Genomic DNA, 17,245 nt, shown 5'->3' with positions numbered 1-17,245 from the left:
ACAAATCAATGTTTCTCTCTCCCTTCCTCTCTCTCTCTAAAAATCAATCAATTAATTTTTTAAAAAAATTTAACTTGCTTACCTTTAATTGGGAAATGGGCTCTCTTCATTTAAAGGGGAGTTATAGTAAAAAATAAATAGTACCAGACCTATATAAATATATTACTCCAAAAGTAGGAGAGGGAGGCAGGGAACAAGAAAAACAAATGGAAGATGAAAGGCATTCATTAGAAAAAAATTAACATGAAACAGATGATGATTATGAACAAGAGAGCTGAGTGAATTTTAAAACAAGAGATCAAAGCAAAGATGACATAGTTCAAAGAAGAGATGAGGAGACAACTGGAGGAAATGGCATTGGCAGAGCTCAGGAAAGAAGTGTTTTGTTTTGTTTTTTTTCAAAGCAAAGGTCATTTCTGAAACATCAAAAAGGAAGCTAGCCTTGCTGAATACAGAGGATAGGATTGCAAATGCAAGTGAAGGAGTTGAAAATAAACAATTAAAAAGGAACCAGAAATAGCACAGCTAACAAGTATGAAGGTAATAGAGGGGTGTGAGGTAACATAAGTTCATGGGTTTCTTCAACTTTATAGCTGCAAATCTTTTTTTTCTGGTTTTATTGAGATACTAGTAGCCCATTTGCAGGAAGAATCCTGCAAGCGGCCGCTGCGGCTGCGTGCGCTGCCGCTGCTGCTGCCTCCGCCGAGCCTGCACCCGCGTGCCACTGCCACCTGCCCCGCTCCGCCCCACCCGGACTTTCCCTCTGGCAGCCACCTTGCTTTCCGCTTTTCCTCCCTCTTCCTTCTAAGTTGTCTTCAGTCTTCACTCCTCCCTCCCTCCGCGTATGCAAATTAACCGCCATCTTTGTTGGGTAATTTGCATACTCACCCTGATTGGCTGGTGGGCGTGGCTTGGCGTAGCGAAGGTGTGGTCAATTTGCATATTACTATTTTATTAGGTAGGATAATTGTATTAGTTTAAGATGTACAACATAATGATTTCATATATGTATATACTGTGAAATGATTGCCATAACAAATTTGGTTAACATCCATCACCTTACATAGTTAAATTTTTTCTTGTGAGAAGAACTTTTAAGAACTGTAAATCTTGCCCTGGATGGTGTGGCTCAATTGGTTGGAGTGGGGTCCCATGAAATAAAAGGAGGTGGGTTTGATTCCCAGTCAGGGCACATGCCCAGGTTTCAGATTCAATCCCTGTCAGGGTATATTCAAGAGGCAGCCAATCAATGTTTCTCTCTCGAATCAATGTTTCTCTCTCGTTCTCTCTCTCTCTGTCTCTCTCTCTCTCTCTCTTTTTTTCTCTCTCTCTCCCTCTTTCTCTCCCTTCTTCTCTCTCTAAAACCAATAAAACCATATTTTTAAAAAAGAACTGTAAATCTTTTTTTTAAAGCTTCGTCGTCGTCTTTTTTTTTTAAATATATTTTATTGATTTTTACAGAGATGAAGGGAGAGGGATAGAGAGTTAGAAACATTGATCAGCTGCCTCCTGCACACTCCCCACTGGGGATGTGCCTGCAACCAAGGTACATGCCCTTGACCAGAATCGAACCTGGGACCCTTGAGTCTGCAGGCCGACGCTCTATCCACTGAGCCAAACCGGTTGGGGCAGAACTGTAAATCTTAAGATACCTTTTAAACCTTGATAAAGGAATAAACCAGTGTATAAGCATATTTAAAGATATAAAAGGAACTAACAATAATAATCAAGGCTGGATAGAAAAGGATGAAAAAATTATAACAATTACTCTTTTTTGACTTTTGAATTGTTAGATATAGATATAGATATAGATATAGATATAGATATAGATATAGATATAGATATAGATATAGATATAGATATAGATATAGATATAGATATTATATCCTATTCAGGAAATGAATGAATACATTTTTAAGTAATAAAACAAAATCAGTGCAATGCAATAAGGAACACAGAGCTACTGGTAGAGCACTACATAAAAACAGATTCATTGAAAACTGGGAACTAGCAGAATTGCAACTGAACAGAAATCAGTGAAGGGAGAGAAAGGCAAAAGGATTATGAAGTATCTAAGCTTCTGAATTTACACTGGTTTACCAAGAATGAGAATTACTAATAACTAAGTTAATTACAAACACAATCCAGCTAGATTAAGCACCTTAGAACAGTTAGCTGCAGCTCATCAAAACATCAGAAAACTCCAAAATCAAACACATTTGATAAAATAGGTTATCAAATAGAAGTTAAGCCCTGCCTGGTGTGCTCAGTTGGTTGGAGCATCAATCCCGTACACCAAAAGGTGGCAGGTTTGATTCCCAGTCAGGTTCAATCCCTGGTTGGAGCATGTGTGAGAAGCAACTGATCAATCTCTCCCTCTCTCTCTCTCTCCTCCTCTCTCTGAAATAAATGTTTTTTTTAAGTTAATAAAGTCAGTAGAGAGGCCAGAGCAAGCTTCTTAGACTTTATATTAATTTTAAAAATGCAGCCCGGCCTGTGTGGCTCAGTAGTTGAGTGTCGACTCATGAACCAAAATATCCCTGGTTTGATTCCCGGTCAAGGCACATGCCTAGATTGCTGGCTCTATCCCCAGTATGGGGTGTGCAGGTGGCAGTTGATCCAGGTTTCTCTCTCATCGATGTTTCTATCTCTCTATCCCTCTCCCTTCCTCTCTCTCTAAAAAAAAATCAATAAAAACATTTAAAAATTTTTTAAATGCAGAAAATGGAACTGTAGGATTTTCATCCAAACCACCTCATTAACTAAACCTGCTTCCTCTTCGCCATGAGCACAGCTGGTCCCCTGGAATGATGTATTGTACTATGTGGTATATGAAAATGAAATTACAGGATTACTAAATCTATCAAAAATCTGAATTTCTTGTCCACTAGTAATATCTTAAAATTTTCTATTTAATATCTCACATTAAAAAATAATGCAAAAGAAAAAGTGTTGGAGAGGATGTAGAGAAATTAGAAGCCTTGTGCATTGCTGATGGGAATATAAAATAGTGGAGCTGCTGTGGAAGACAGTATGTAGTTCCTCAAAAAAAGTAAACACGATCCAGCAATTCTACTTTTGGGTATACATCCAAAAGAATTGACAGCAGGAACTTGAGAGAAATCTGTATACCAATGATCACAGCAGCATTATTTTTGATAGCCAAAAGGTGGAAAGAGTCCAATTGCCCATCAACAAATGAATGGATAAAGAAAATGTGATGTTACATACAATGAAATATTAGTCAGCTTCTGGGTGGACTCAAGGATATCTGAAAATTACTTGAAACAGTATGCAAAAGTAAGTAGGTGGATCACTCTTCTAGGAAGAAGTATATTTTTTTCAAATTCTGGGGGTTACTGACCCATAAATAGTTACTGAATCCATCCTAACACTCCACAATTCTAATAGATCTCTAAGATCTCTCCTTCCATCTCTAATATTCTATGATTCTGATAGACATGAATGAAATGAACTGGGTATCTAACATTCTATGATTCCAAATATCACAAGAGTTCATTTCCTTTCCAAAGAAGACAGGATTCAATTTTTCAATGTAGAATTCTAGGCGCTTTATGATTTAACCTCCAATTGACCTTCCAACCTCAGCTCTCATCCCTTCCCCACACCCCAGCCACTCCCCTGTCTAGACTACAGTTTCCACAAAGTTTTGCCCTCATTCACCCTGTGCCTTGGTATAAGCAGTACCTTCTACCTGGATTACCCAACTCTACCCTTTTAGCCTTTCATGACCCCTCATCCTTTGAGCACGGTTTGTTGTGCTCACTTAGCCCTGGATACTGATTGCCTATGACCACACAGGAAATAGGACTGTCAGTTCACTCAAGGCAGCAAACCCAAAGGCCAAGGGACGAGGGAGAGAAAATAAAAGTTTGAAGCTAGTAAGTATAACAAACTCTGGGCCTGTTTTCCCACCCCTAAAAGGGAAATAGAGAAAAATACCAGCTCCGAGAAAAACAATCTGAGAGCAATAGTAAATGCAAACCACATTCTATTTCAGAGAATAATAGGGAGTGGTGGAGATTGAAGCCAATTGGGGCAGAGAATCTTGTCTAAAGGAAAAAGACTGGACTCAGCTCCAGCTAATTGTTGACCGGCAGGAATGTGGGTGGGTCCAGTGTGGAGAGCTCATTCACTTTTTCAAGAAAACCTGGAAATCCAGATTGCATGTGAAATCTCCCAATTTTTACATGGCAGTAACTAAAAAAAACATTAAAGGTCCATTGTGATGACCTCCACAGTTTTCAGGCTCTGGAAACTGTTCTGTGAAGATCTTCTTCTACCCATCCAAGAGATGGGGGGAGGGGCAACTGGTATGTTGATGGTTGTTAAATAGGCCCATCCATTCTGCACAGAGCTCAAAGAGACTGCAAGGGTCATTCATACAAAACCTATCATTTAGGGCCCCTGTCTCTCTCTGGGCTTTAATTTCCCTATTCATAAAATGGGTATACAAAATAGTATATTTGTGAGTCAACTGTCAAACAGAATATATCACTTACTGAAGGCCTGTCAGAGCTACATGCTTTTACCTGCATCATCTGAATTCTCATAACTTCTATGAGGTAAATTCTATTACACCACATTTTACAGATAAGAAAACTGTAGCTCAGAGATAGCAAAAAATTTACCTAATGAAGACAACAGCAAACATTTTTAAAGTCCTTTCTTTCCAAGGGCTTTACTGGTTTAATCCTCTTAATAAGGCAAATAAACCCTGCAATGGGGATTCCACCAGGGCAGCCTACCCTAGCACAGTGCTATTCAATAAAAATATAATATAAGCCATCTATGTAATTTAAAATTTTCTAGTAGCCACACTTAAAAAGTAAAATGAGCCCTAGTTGGTTTAGTTCAGTAGATAGAGCATCAGCCTGCAGACTTAGGAGTCCCAGGGTCGATTCCAGGTCTGGGCATATGCCCTGAATGCAGGCTTGATCCCCAGTTAGGGTATGCAGGAGGCTGCTGATCAATGATTCTCCCTCATCATTGATGTTTCTCTCTCCTCCTCTCCCTTCCTCTCTGAAATCAATAAAAATATATTTTAAAAAAAGTAAAATGACACAAGTGAAATTAATTTTACTATCTTTTACTTGATCCAATATATGCAAAATAATATTATTCCAACATGTAATCAATATAAAAATGATTGAGATATCTTGCATTATTTTTTTGTACTAAGTACCTTATTTATTTATTTATTTATTTATTTATTTATTTATTTATTTATTTTTAACTAGAGGCTTGATGCAAGAAATTCATGCAAGGGGCTCGGCCCTCGCAGCCCTGACTTTGTCTGGAAGGTTGTCCAGAATGTCGTCCGGAAGGTCGTTTGGACATCTGGTCTAATTAGCATATTATACTTTTATTATTATAGATCTTTATTGTTGAAAGTATTACATATATCCCCTTTTCCTCCCATTACTTCTCCCAGCTTGACCTGCCAGGCCTTCACCACCCGATTGTCTTTGTTCTTGGGTTATGCATATATACATACAAGTTAATTGATGTTTTCCCACCCACTCACCCTCCCCTGCCTTCCCTCTGAATTTTGATAGTCTGTTTGGTGCTTCTATATCTTTGGATCTATTTTTTTTTTTCATCAGTTTATGTTGTTCATTAGATTCCACAAATGAATGAGATCATGTGATACTTATCTTTCTCTGACTAGCTTATTTCACTTAGTATAATGCTCTCCAGGTTCATCCATGCTGTTGCAAATGGTAAGAGTTCTTTCTTTTTTATAGCTGCATAGCATTCCATTGTTTAGATGTACCACAGTTTTTTAATCCACTCATCTGCTGATGGGCACTTAGGCTGTTTCCAAATCTTAGCTATTGTAAATTGTGCTGCTATAAACATAGGGGTGCATATATTCTTTCTGATTGGTGTTTCTTATTTCTTAGGATATATTCCTAGAAGTGGATCACTGGGTCAAATGGGAGTTCCATTTTTAGTATTTTCAGGAAACTCCATACTGTTTTTCACAGTGGCTGCACCATCCTTGCATTGCTACCAGCAGTGTGCTATCATTTGTTGATTTGTTGATGATAGCCATTCTGACAGGTGTGAGGTGGTATCTCATTGTTGTTTTGATTTGCATCTCTCAGATGATTAGTGACTTTGAGAATTTTTTCATATGCCTCTTGGCCTTTTGTATGTCCACTTTCAAGAATTGTCTATTTAGGTCCTTTGCCCATTTTTAAATTGGATTTTTTATCTTCCTTTTGTTAAATTGTATGAGTTCCCTATAAATTTTGGAGACTAACCCCTTATTGGATGTATCATTGGCAAATATGTTCTCCCATGCATTGGGCTCTCTTGTTATTTTGTTGATGGCTTCTTTTGCTGTGCAGAAGTTTTTTATTTTGATGTAGTCCCAGTTGTTTATTTTCTCCTTAGTTCCCATTGTCCTAGGAGATGTATCCGTAAACATATTGCTACAGAGATGTCTGAAATTTTGCTACCTATGGTTTCTTCTAAGACTTTTATGGTTTCATGTCTTACATTTAAATCTTGTATCCATTTTAATTTTATTTTCGTGTATGGTGTAAGTTGGTGGACTAGTTTCATTTTTTTTAATGTATCTGTCCAATTTCCCCAACACCATTTATTGAAGAGACTGTCTTGACTCCATTGTATGCTCTTGCCTCCTTTGTCATATATTAATTGAGCATAATGGTTTGGGTTGATTTCTGGGGTCTCTGTTTTGATCCATTGGTCTATATGCCTATTCTTGTGCTAGAATCACGCTGTTTTGAGTACAGTGGCTTTGTAGTATAACTTGATACCTGGTATTATGATTCCTCCAACCTTGTTCTTCTTTCTCAAGATTGCTGTGGCTCTTCAGGGTCTTTTTTAAATTTTTATTCCATATAAATTTTTGGATAGTTTGTTCTAGGTCTGTGAAATATACCATTGGTGTTTTAATGGGGATGTCACTGAATCTATAGATCGCTTTGGGTAGTATGGACATTTTAATGATGTTGATTCTATTCATCTATTAACACGGTATTTTCTTTCACTTCTTTATATCTTCCTTTATCTCTTTTTTCAACGTCCTGTAGTTTTCTGAGTACAGGTCTTTTACCTCCTTGGTTAGGTTTATTCCTAAGTATCTTAATTTTTTGTTGTTGCAATGATAAATGGGATTTTTTTTTTTAGTTTCTCTTTTTGAGATTTCATTATTGGTATATAAAAATGCCATTGGCCCGGCCAGCATGGCTCAGTAATTGAACACGGACCTAAGAATCAGGAGGTCACGGTTTGATTCCCAGTCAGGGCACATACCCCAGTTGTGCACTCGATCCCCAGTGTGGGGCCTGCAGGAAGCAGCCAATCAGTGATTCTCTCTCATTATTTTTTTTTATTTTTTTTTTATTGTATTGATTTTTACAGAGAGGAAGGGAGAGGGATAGAGAGATAGAAACATCGATGAGAGAGACATCGACCAGCTGCCTCCTGCACAGCCCCCACCGGGGGATGTGCCCGCAACCAATGTACATGCCCTTGACCGGAATCGAACCTGGGACCTTCCAGTCCGCAGACTGACGCTCTATCCACTGAGCCAAACTGGTTTTGGCATCTCTCTCATTATTGATATTTCTATTTCTCCCTCTCTCTTCCTCTCTGAAATCAATAAAAATATATTCATAAATAAATAAATAAATTCAGGCCTTATCTTTTTAAAAAATGCCATCAATTTCTGGATGTTAATTTTGCATCCTACTATGTTGATGAATTCATTTAATAAATCTAGTAGCTTTTTGATGGAGTCTTTAGGGTTTTCTATATACAATATCGTGTTGTCTTCCAATAATGACAGTTTTCTTCCCCCTTTCCAATTTGGATGCCTTTTATTTCTTTTTCTTGTCTGATAGCTATGGCTGGCACTTCCAGTACTATGTTGAACAGGAATGGTGAAAGTGGGCATCCCTGTCTTGTTACTGTTCTTAGGGGAAATGGTTTTAGTTTTTTGCCCATTGAGTATGATGTTGGCTGTAGGTTTGTCATATAATGCTTTTATTATGTTGAGGTATGACCCCCTCTATTCCCACTTTGCTGAGAGTTTTTATCAAAAAAAGGATATTGGGTTTTGTCAAATGCTTTTTCTGCATCAATTTATATGATATTGTGACTTTTTGTCTTGCAACCTGTTAATGTGCTGTATCACATTTATTGATTTTCAGATATTGTACTGGCCTTGCATCCTGGAATAAATCCCATTTGGTCATGGTGTATGATCTTTTTAATGTAGTGCTGAATCTGATTTGCTAAAAATTTGTTGAGGATTTTAGCATCTATGTTCATCAGAGATATTGCCCTGTAATTATCTTTCTTTGTAGGCTCTTCATCTAGTTTTGGGATTAGGGTAATGCTGGCCTCATAGAAAGAGCTTCAAAGTGTTCCTTCCTCTTGGAATTTTTTTTGGAATAGTTTGAGGAGGATGGGTATTAGTTCTTCTTTGAATGTTTGGTAAAACTCCCCTGTGAAGCCATCTGGACCAGGGCTTTTGCTTTTTATGTTACTGCTTCAATTTCATCAGTAGTTATCAGCCTATTTAGGTTTTCTGAGTCTTCTTTATTGAGTTTTGGAAAATTGTATTTTTCTAGGAATATATCCATTTCATCCAGGTTGTCCAGTTTGTTGGAATACAGTTGTTCATAGTATTTTTTTTAAATGATCCTTTGTATTTCTGTGGGGTCAGTTGTTATTTCACCTCTTTTGTTTCTGATTTTGTTTATTTGGGTCCTCTCTCTTTGTTTCTTGGTGAGTCTGGCTAGAGGTTCATCAATTTTGTTTATCCTGTCAAAGAACCAGCTCTTGGTTTTATTGATCTTTTATATAGTTTTTTAGGTCTCTATGTCATTTATTTCTGCTCTGATCTCTATCCTTCCTTCTACTTATTCTGGACTTTTCTTGATGCTCTTTTTCTAATTCTTTAAGTTGTAGGGTTAGATAACTTTTTACCAGTTTTTCTTTTTCAGGTAGGCCTGTAGTTATATGAACTCCCCTCTTAGGATTGCTTTCACTGTGTCCCATAGATTTTGGATTGTTGTGTTTTCATTGTCATTTGTTTCCAGGATGTTTTTTATTTCTTCTTTGATCTCTTTGGTAACCCATTCATTTTTTAATAGCATGCTATTTAGCCTCCATGTATTTGATTGCTTTTGAGCATTTTTATTGTAGCTGATTTCTAATTTCATGCCATTGAGGTCTGAGAAGAATGCTTGATACATTTTCATCCCTTGTGTATTTTATTTATTTTTAAATTTTTAAAAAAATCTTTACTTTTATTGATTCCAGAGAGAAAGTGAGAGGGAGAGAGATATAGAAACATCAATAATGAGAGAAAATCATTGATTGGCTGCCTCCTGCACGCCCCACACCGGGGGGTCAGCCCACAACCCAGGCATGTGCCCTTGACCGGAATCGAACCTAGGACCCTTCAGTCCGCAGGCCAACGCTCTATCCACTGAGCCAACCCAGCTAGGGTTAAATATATTTTTCTTGATTTCAGAGAGGAAGGTAGAAGGAGAGAGAGATAGAAACATCAACGATGAGAGAGAATCATTGATCAGCTGCCTCTTGCACCCTCCCTACTAGGGATAGAGCCTGGAACCCGAGCATGCGCCCTTGACCGGAATGAACCGAAACCTTTCAGTCTGAAAGCCGACCCTCTATCCAGTGAACCAAACCAGCAGGGCCCTTGTGTATTTTAGATTACAGTACATCTCAATTCCAACTAGCCAACTTTCAAGGGCTCAGTAAGCACATGTGGCTAGAGACCACCATACAGAGCAAAGCATTTAGTGTATTTACTAATCCTAAAGTTAAAAGCCCAACTCACAGAATCACCTGTCCCTTGGTTTCAGAGGACACGCAAGAAATAATAATGGCAGAGTTCTTGAGTATTTACTTTGTGACATAGGAAGGCAGAGATGCCCTCCTCTTTTGACAGAGCAAGACAACTCTCCCTCAGTGCCCAACCGCCCTCCCGCTGTCCCGCTCCGGCGTCCTAATCAGGGTCTAGTGCAGGCGTCCTCAAACTACGGCCCGCGGGCCACATGCGGGTGTTTTTGCCGTTTTGTTTTTTTACTTCAAAATAAGATATGTGCAGTGTGCATAGGAATTTGTTCATAGTTTTTTTTAAAACTATAGTCCGGCCCTCCAATGGTCTGAGGGACAGTGAACTGGCCCCCTGTTTAAAAAGTTTGAGGACCGACAAGTGCCGGGGCCATATGCTCTCCACTGTCAATGCCTGTCTTCTCGCTATGGTTAATTTACTATTTTTTTTAATATATTTTAATTGATTTCAGAGAGGAAGGGAGAGGGACAAAGATAGGAACATCAGTGATGACAGAGGCCCCGCCCTGGGGAGTCCAACAAGGACCTCCTGGTTCATAGGTGGGCACTCAACCACTGAGCCACCCTGGCCGGGCGCTATGGTTAGCTTATAACTCAGCATCACCCTCACAGCTGATGCAGAGCCCTCACCTGCAAAGGTAACTTTGAAAAATATTGCAAAGGCAGGCCAGCTCCAGCCCCTTCCTCGGAACCAGAAGCGAGGTCTCTGCCTTCCCCAAAGGCAGGTGGGTGCCCCACCCCTGGTCCTGAGGGCCCACCGGCTCCCGGCTCCCTCACCCCGCCCCCTCCGGAGCTCCCCAAGTCTGGCTCCCACCCCATCTCTGCAGAGGGGACCTCTGACTTGCCCCATCTGCAGGGCTGTGCTCCTCTCCCTTCTTTTCCCCAGTGCGGTTCCCTCACCTGGCACAACACCTGCCAGTCAATGATTCTCTCTCATCATTGATGTTTCTCTCTCCCCCTCTCCCTTCCTCTCCGAAATCCTCTCTCATCATTGATGTTTCTTTCATTCTCCCTCTCCCTTCCTCTCTGAAATCCTCTCTCATCATTGAGGTTTCTCTCTTTCTCCCTCTCCCTTCCTCCCTGAAATCAATAAAATATATGTATTTTTTAAAAGGTTACATTTAGTAAGTTGTATCTGTTTTGATAATAAAGAGTTTCTAACTCACGCAAAAAAAAAAAAAAAAAGTTTGAGGACCCCTGATCTAGTGAGTAGACGCGCGCACAGGAGCTGGCGCCGGTCACCTGCAAGCTGAAGAGATCACAGCGGAAGAGAACCCCGCTGGTCCTCCTCTTCTTTCCTCCTCCTCCTCCAGCTCCACCTCGTCCACCGACTCCTACTCCTCGAACTGGTGCTTAGAGGCGCCATCATTCCAAGGAAGGGCCACCGCGCGCTTAAATTGGCCCGGGACCGGTCTCCTGACGCAACTAGCGAACGCGAGGGGGCGCCGCTTTCTGTAGCCCGGACTCGGCTTCCGGGCGCTCGCGGAGACTTCCAGCTTCCGTCCAGCGGAGACTTCCGCTTCCGTCCGCCCAGGGGCGTTGCCGCGGTGGGTGAGTTGGCGCGCTCTCCTTCCTCCCGAATTCCGTCCTCCTCCGGGTTGCGCAGACTCTCCCTTTAGCGGAAAACGTATTCCTCTCGCCGGCCAGACGCAGACGCAGTGCTGGACCCGCAGCCGTAAGACAAAGAGTGACGTCCAGAACCGGAATCATGGAGGCGACCCATCAGGGCTTGGCGGCCACTGGGAGCTCCGCGCCGCCGCGGGAGAAAGAGGAAGAGGCCGGCCCGAGCTCAGGCCTGGAGCGTAACTCTGCGGGCTCCTCGTCGACTCCTGAGATTCCACCGCCTGAACCCTCCAACGCCAACGCTGTCCCCGAAGCGATCCCTCCGCCCGCGCCGCTTGCTGATGCCGTTCCGCGCACCTCCCCAGGCCCTGGCGGCTCCCGGTCCGGCCCGGAGACGTTCCGCCAGCGTTTCCGACAGTTCCGCTACCGAGACGCAGCAGGCCCGCGAGAGGCGTTTCGGCAGCTGCGGGAGCTCTCTCGCCAGTGGCTGCGACCCGACATCCGCACGAAGGAGCAGATTGTGGAGATGCTGGTGCAAGAGCAGCTGCTCGCCATTTTGCCCGAGGCGGCGCGGGCCAGGCGGCTTCACCGCCGCACCGACGTTCGCATCACCGGCTGAGCGGCTGGCGGCCTGGTCCGGGCGCGCTCTGGACTGGAGCCGTGATCGGGTCCTGGGGCCTGAGCCTCGCTCCCCACTCCACGTTAATGAAAACGAGCTTTGGCAGCTCTTGTAGTCTGATGTAGCCCTTTCGTTCGTTCTTTACTGGGTTTATTTTCCCGAGCGTATTTCCAACCTTCTTTCTTGTTAAGGAGAGCCCATGAGAATAAAGCCTTTGTTTCCTATTCACTTGGCCTTCGTTGGCTTTTGTTGGATCATTACGTGTTGGCTAGGCCTAGGCATTCACCACATCTGGGAAATTTTTCTCTTGCACACTTCCCAGGACCCTACTTGGGTGTCCTTTGTTTCGCTGGAGTCTGTAATGAGGGTTCCATATTCGCCCCTACCTCTCACTAGATAGAATCTAAGTTTGTTTCCCTACCTGAGAAAATAGTGACACATCTTGCCATATAGGTTGGTGCCTGTGGCATCAGGCAGGCGAATAGCTGGCTCTATTAAATGATTGCTTACCTGACTACCTCTATACCAGCACTGCCACCAACTTGCCCTAGTATCCTGCCCTTTGGGCACAGATTCCCAAAAGTTCCAAACCATTGGGCTATTTTAATAGGTTCCTTATTAGGCTAGTTCTTGCTAGCTCTGGTTTATGCCTCCAGGTTCACCTTCCTTGCCAAATTTTAGGCTTCTAGAAGGATTTAAGCAGAACTGGTCTGAACTAATTGATTATATTGCTAGAGCTAGGCATTTGAAAATTTACTGATTTTGTTCCACATATTTATGGATTCATTGGTTGATTCTTGTAGGTGTCCTGACCAGGGAATCAAACGTGCAACCTTGGCGTATCAGGCAGATGGCTCGAACCAACTGAGCTGCCTGGCCAGGAGAGCTACCCATTTAAATTTCTCTCCAACAACTTCCATTTATTTTTTAAGCAAGCATAATTGTTTAGAAAGGTAGGAAGGTAGGAAGGAGCTTGGCAGGTGTGTCTAAGTAGTTAGAGCATCTTTTCGCTTGCCGAAGGCAATGTGTCTCTCACATCAATGTTTCTCCCTCCCCCTTCCACTCTCTGAAAGGCAATGGTAAAAATACCCTCAGGTGAGGGTTAAGAAAAAAAGGGAAGAAGGAATGTGGAAATAGGGAAGCTCTTCAATGAAATCTAAAGCCTACTCTGTTCCTTGAGTCTTCAGCCCAACCAGGAAGGAGCTAATTGGGGTCCAGAGGCAGTTTGGATTTGTCTCAAAAGTATCCTAAATGCATCAGGGTGCCATCTCTTATCAGGAAGGCCAAACCTGTCTTCCCTGCACTGCTTTCAATAATCAAAATCTAATAAGCCTGCAGTTCACAACACATGAAAGAGAATAGGCTAGAGGCTGGTGTGTGACATTTTACTTTTGAATATTACAGATAAATTAATTCAAAAGTATTTTGCATACTTTCTTGGGACTTAGGGTCTTGAGCTTCTATCCATCTGCCTCCCTGCAGAATATAAATCTGTTTAGAATATAAAAGCAGACTTCCTTTAAAAGACAATGTTTATAGAAAGTTAAATAATGCATATTAAGAGAATTTTATAACTCAATAACATGACAAACATAGCAACAAAAACCTGTTTTATTTTTTCCAAATACAGATACAGAAGTTTGCATGTTTTGCAAATATTGCTTCAAAGCAACATTTCTATATACAGCGCCTTCTGTTCTAATAGCGCGTAAACATAATGTATCCACAGTGCAACGTTGGCTCATCAAGGGTCCACCTTGCATATACTCTATCACTTAAAGAAACAAAATGATTACTCAAACCAGAACTGTTTGTCAAGGCAAATTTTTAAAAGGTGGATAGTTTTACTCAAAAGAAAACTTAGGTAGTGTACGTATTTCTAAATGGTAACAGTAATATTTGCAAATAACAGTTTCCAGTGCTCCAACTTGGGGTTTATTCAGATTGACCCAGGAATGAGGATGGAGCCCCTTAACATGGCTTTAAATTAGGGAAACACACTAGAACTTGGAGTCATCCCTGCTTCCCTACAGACAAAAGTCACAATGAGTGAAATGGGACTTTTTTTCTTTGCAGAGAACTTAATAAGCCCAACTAACGGACAAAATTAGGGTAATTCAGTTAGTTTAATTCCATCTTTGAAAAAGACATGAAATTGTCCTAAGGTTACAGCTCCCCCAAATGTGACACTCCAATTTATTTTAAGGGGGAAAATATCAGTAACCTAATAATACAAGTCGTCATACCTCACAGTTGTGGCTACAGAAAACCATCCTGTTTCTTCCCTTTTCAGACAAGCATCACACAGTTCTTAGAATGAGGCTGTCTGATAAATTATGCAAAACATAGATGCCATGCACACTCCTAGAGGGTTTCTTCCTATACCAGAAACGCCAACCTTAGCAATGGGAAACAGCCTCTTTGTATAGGAATTGTGTCAGCTTTATTACAGATGTCATAGCTACATGTATTCCCTCTGATGGAAAAGCTACAGCAGGTCAACTTGTCCTAAATTCATTTTATATCACATGGTGAACAAATCACTGGACAGCATTCCCTGAAATAGATCTTGGTACAGAGGCCTTCATGACCACAATGACCTGTGCCTAAAGCCTAACCATTCCACAAATCGCTGGAGATACTGTCATTGCTATTGAGATATTGGCTACTTCACGTTTACATAGTAAATATTTGCAGCATATAACATTACAGATTCATAAACCCATAATTAACTTGTGAGTGTTAATGGACAACTGTGCTTTGCTTTTTGCTTTTAGTGATTAAGAAAACTCAACAGTGAAACAGGTCACTCCTCAAAACATGGAACATTTTCTTTAACTTTGTCTAGTAAGGAAAAAACCAACAATATAGCAATTACATGTAGAACCGTAACCTGTGAGAGTAACAAATATTGTCTCAAAAGGTACAAATTGTATCTGGACATTAAGCAGCATAATCACCTTAATTTCACAAAATAATACAAACCGGAAATTTAAAGTGTTAAAAGTATATTAAAACAATTTTGAAAATGCCACTATTAAACATACACCCTTCAGGGAAGGAGGAAAGCGGCACAAGTAGAATCTAAAGTTTGTTTACAGCAATATAAAATAAGGTAATTCCCCAAACCACATTCTTTGTAACAAATCTTTACAGTGAAAGAGTTCAAAATTTGGGGAAACACTTTTTGGACATTAAATAGAACTGGGAAGCTGTCAATATTAAGAAGTGGGTAGAAAATGCTGTCCTTTGGGTTCCAGACCCTGCCTGCTTCAGTTTGGAATTCCTCCTAGCTTCTTAGAACAGTGAAGATTCTAGTTCCTCCACAGGCTATATGGGCTCTGCTATAAAAGACACAACCCAGCCAACTCTGGGGTGACAGCATACAAAACTTGTCCCCGGTACCATGACGTCATGCACGAGATGTGATGAGAAAAGTGAAGAGTCCAACAGAGAAGGCAGGGCAGCCAAGGCCTCTGCTCCTTCCCAATCTCCACAGAACGGTGAAGTCACGACATTCCCATGAAGCTGGAAAAATGAAAATGATACCTGCTGCCTAAATCCATGCCAGGCAGAAACCACAAGGCTTGGCATGTGCCCCAACCTGACAGAAAAGTCAATTAAATAAGCTGCAAGTTGAATCTACAATAGTTTCCGACGAAACTTTTTTGGCTCTCATTCCATTTATCATCAGTGGCACGATTTCAAGTGAAGTTTGTGCAAAAAGACTCACTCTCCATCCAACGATGTGCACAGAAGAAGGGAATCCTAAGAGTCTGTTTGCTACCTTCTTGGTAGGCTCTGAGATCAGAGTGCCCTGCCCTCCAGCATCCAAAATGGCCTCTTTGTCCAATGTCCATCACATCCCGTCTGCCCAGATCCCTGAAGCCAGTCGGTGTCACATGCATTCGGCATGCTAGGTTTATTTATTTAAAAAATGCAAAGTTCCTCCTGCAGGCGCCCCTGTATTGTGCCCCCATTAGTTTTGGGTGCCCTGTTTCATGTTGAACAGCAGAGCGAGATCTGCTGCACCTTGCCCAAGTCCGTCAGCAGCTGCTTAATGCAATGCTTGAGCTGTGGAAGCCTGGCCAGGGGCTGCGGAGGCTCCAGTTCCCCGGTATAGTCCAGCCAGCTCTCCAACACTGCAGGCAGGAGAGAGAGAGAAAATCCAATGAGTTCCCAACACTTGATGTGCAAGACTGTCAAGAACTTCAGCACCAATTTCAACACCATATCCCATTTGACCACTCTTAGGGGGCTGGAAGGGGAGGCCAGTTCAGGCAACATTCATTCATCAACCTCTCTACAAAGTACTATCCCAGGACAAAACTCAAATGCTTTAGAGCAGTGCAGTCCAATAGAACTTTCTGCAACATGGAAATGGTCTGTGTTGTCTGATACAGTAGCCACCAGCCATATGTACCTACTGAGCATTTAAAACATGGCTAGTGCAAATGAGAAACTGAATTTAAATTGTATTTCATTTTACCCTGGATGGGTAACTCAGTTATTAGAGTATCATCCCGATATGTCAAGGTTGCCAATTCGATCCCAGGTCAGGGCACAAACAAGAATCAACCAGTAAATGCATAAATAAGTGGAATAACAAATTGATGTTTCTCTTCTCTCTCTCTCTCTCTCTCCCCCCCTCCCCCCCCACTTCCTCTCTTTCAAATCAATAAATAAATGTTTAAAAAATATTTTTTATTGCTTTCAGAGGGAGGGAAAGAGAGAGAAACATTAATGATGAGAGAGAATCATTGATCAGCTGCCTCCTACACGCCCCTTACTGGAGATTGAGCCCCCAACCCGGGCATATGCCCTGACGGGGAATCGAACCATGACCTCCTGGTTCATAGGTCGATGCTCAACCACTGAGCCATGCCAGCTGGGCAATAAATAAAATTTGTTAAAAAATAAATTATAGCCCTGGACAATGTTGCAAAGTGGTTAGAGTGCCGGCCCACGCACCAAAGGGTTGAGGGTTCAATTCCCAGTCAAGGGCACGTAACTGGATTGCAGGTTGAATCCCAGCCTAGTTAGGGTTTGGCGGGAGGCAACCAACTCATGTGTCTCTCTCACATCAATGTTTCTCTCCCCCACCCCCACCCGCATCCCTCCCTCTCTTTAAAAAAATCAATGGAAAAATATCCTCGGGTGAAGATTAACAAAAAA

General features: G+C 41.6%; 3 protein-coding genes across 7 annotated transcripts in view; 1 reads left to right on the top strand and 2 right to left on the bottom strand.

The window, feature by feature from the left end:
• Positions 1 to 11,268, bottom strand: part of CNBD2 (cyclic nucleotide binding domain containing 2) — a gene marked incomplete at its 3' end in the record, with an annotated part of 114,960 nt that extends 103,692 nt beyond the window's left edge. For all 3 annotated transcript variants that reach the window (XR_013814147.1, XM_079783538.1, XM_079783540.1), the window contains exon 1: positions 11,131 to 11,268. The remainder of the gene's footprint in view (positions 1 to 11,130) is intronic.
• Positions 11,269 to 11,424: 156 nt separating this feature from the next.
• Positions 11,425 to 12,298, top strand: SCAND1 (SCAN domain containing 1). The gene has a single exon (XM_079783543.1). It carries the CDS (start codon positions 11,597 to 11,599, stop codon positions 12,068 to 12,070), a length of 474 nt encoding a protein of 157 aa, XP_079639669.1. The 5' UTR covers positions 11,425 to 11,596; the 3' UTR covers positions 12,071 to 12,298.
• Positions 12,299 to 13,626: 1,328 nt separating this feature from the next.
• PHF20 (PHD finger protein 20) overlaps positions 13,627 to 17,245 on the bottom strand; it is a 120,766-nt gene continuing 117,147 nt past the window's right edge. For 2 of the 3 annotated variants that reach the window (XM_079783522.1, XM_079783524.1), the window contains one exon: positions 13,629 to 16,212. In XM_079783522.1, the coding sequence (XP_079639648.1) occupies positions 16,070 to 16,212 (143 nt within the window). In that variant the 3' untranslated portion in view covers positions 13,629 to 16,069. Of the gene's footprint in view, positions 16,213 to 17,245 lie in introns of all 3 variants that reach the window. The other variant, XM_079783523.1, reaches the window with a different exon arrangement.

The sequence above is a fragment of the Cnephaeus nilssonii genome (assembly GCF_951640355.1).
Source record: "Cnephaeus nilssonii genome assembly, chromosome: 11".
Lineage (NCBI taxonomy): Eukaryota > Metazoa > Chordata > Mammalia > Chiroptera > Vespertilionidae > Cnephaeus > Cnephaeus nilssonii.
The sequence above is the reverse complement of the archived record's forward strand: the minus strand, read 5'-3'. Positions and strand labels throughout refer to the sequence as shown.

Bases quoted from the DNA above. Each gene is read 5' to 3' on its own strand.
- SCAND1 (XM_079783543.1), top strand. From the start codon at position 11,597: ATGGAGGCGACCCATCAGGGCTTGGCGGCCACTGGGAGCTCCGCGCCG.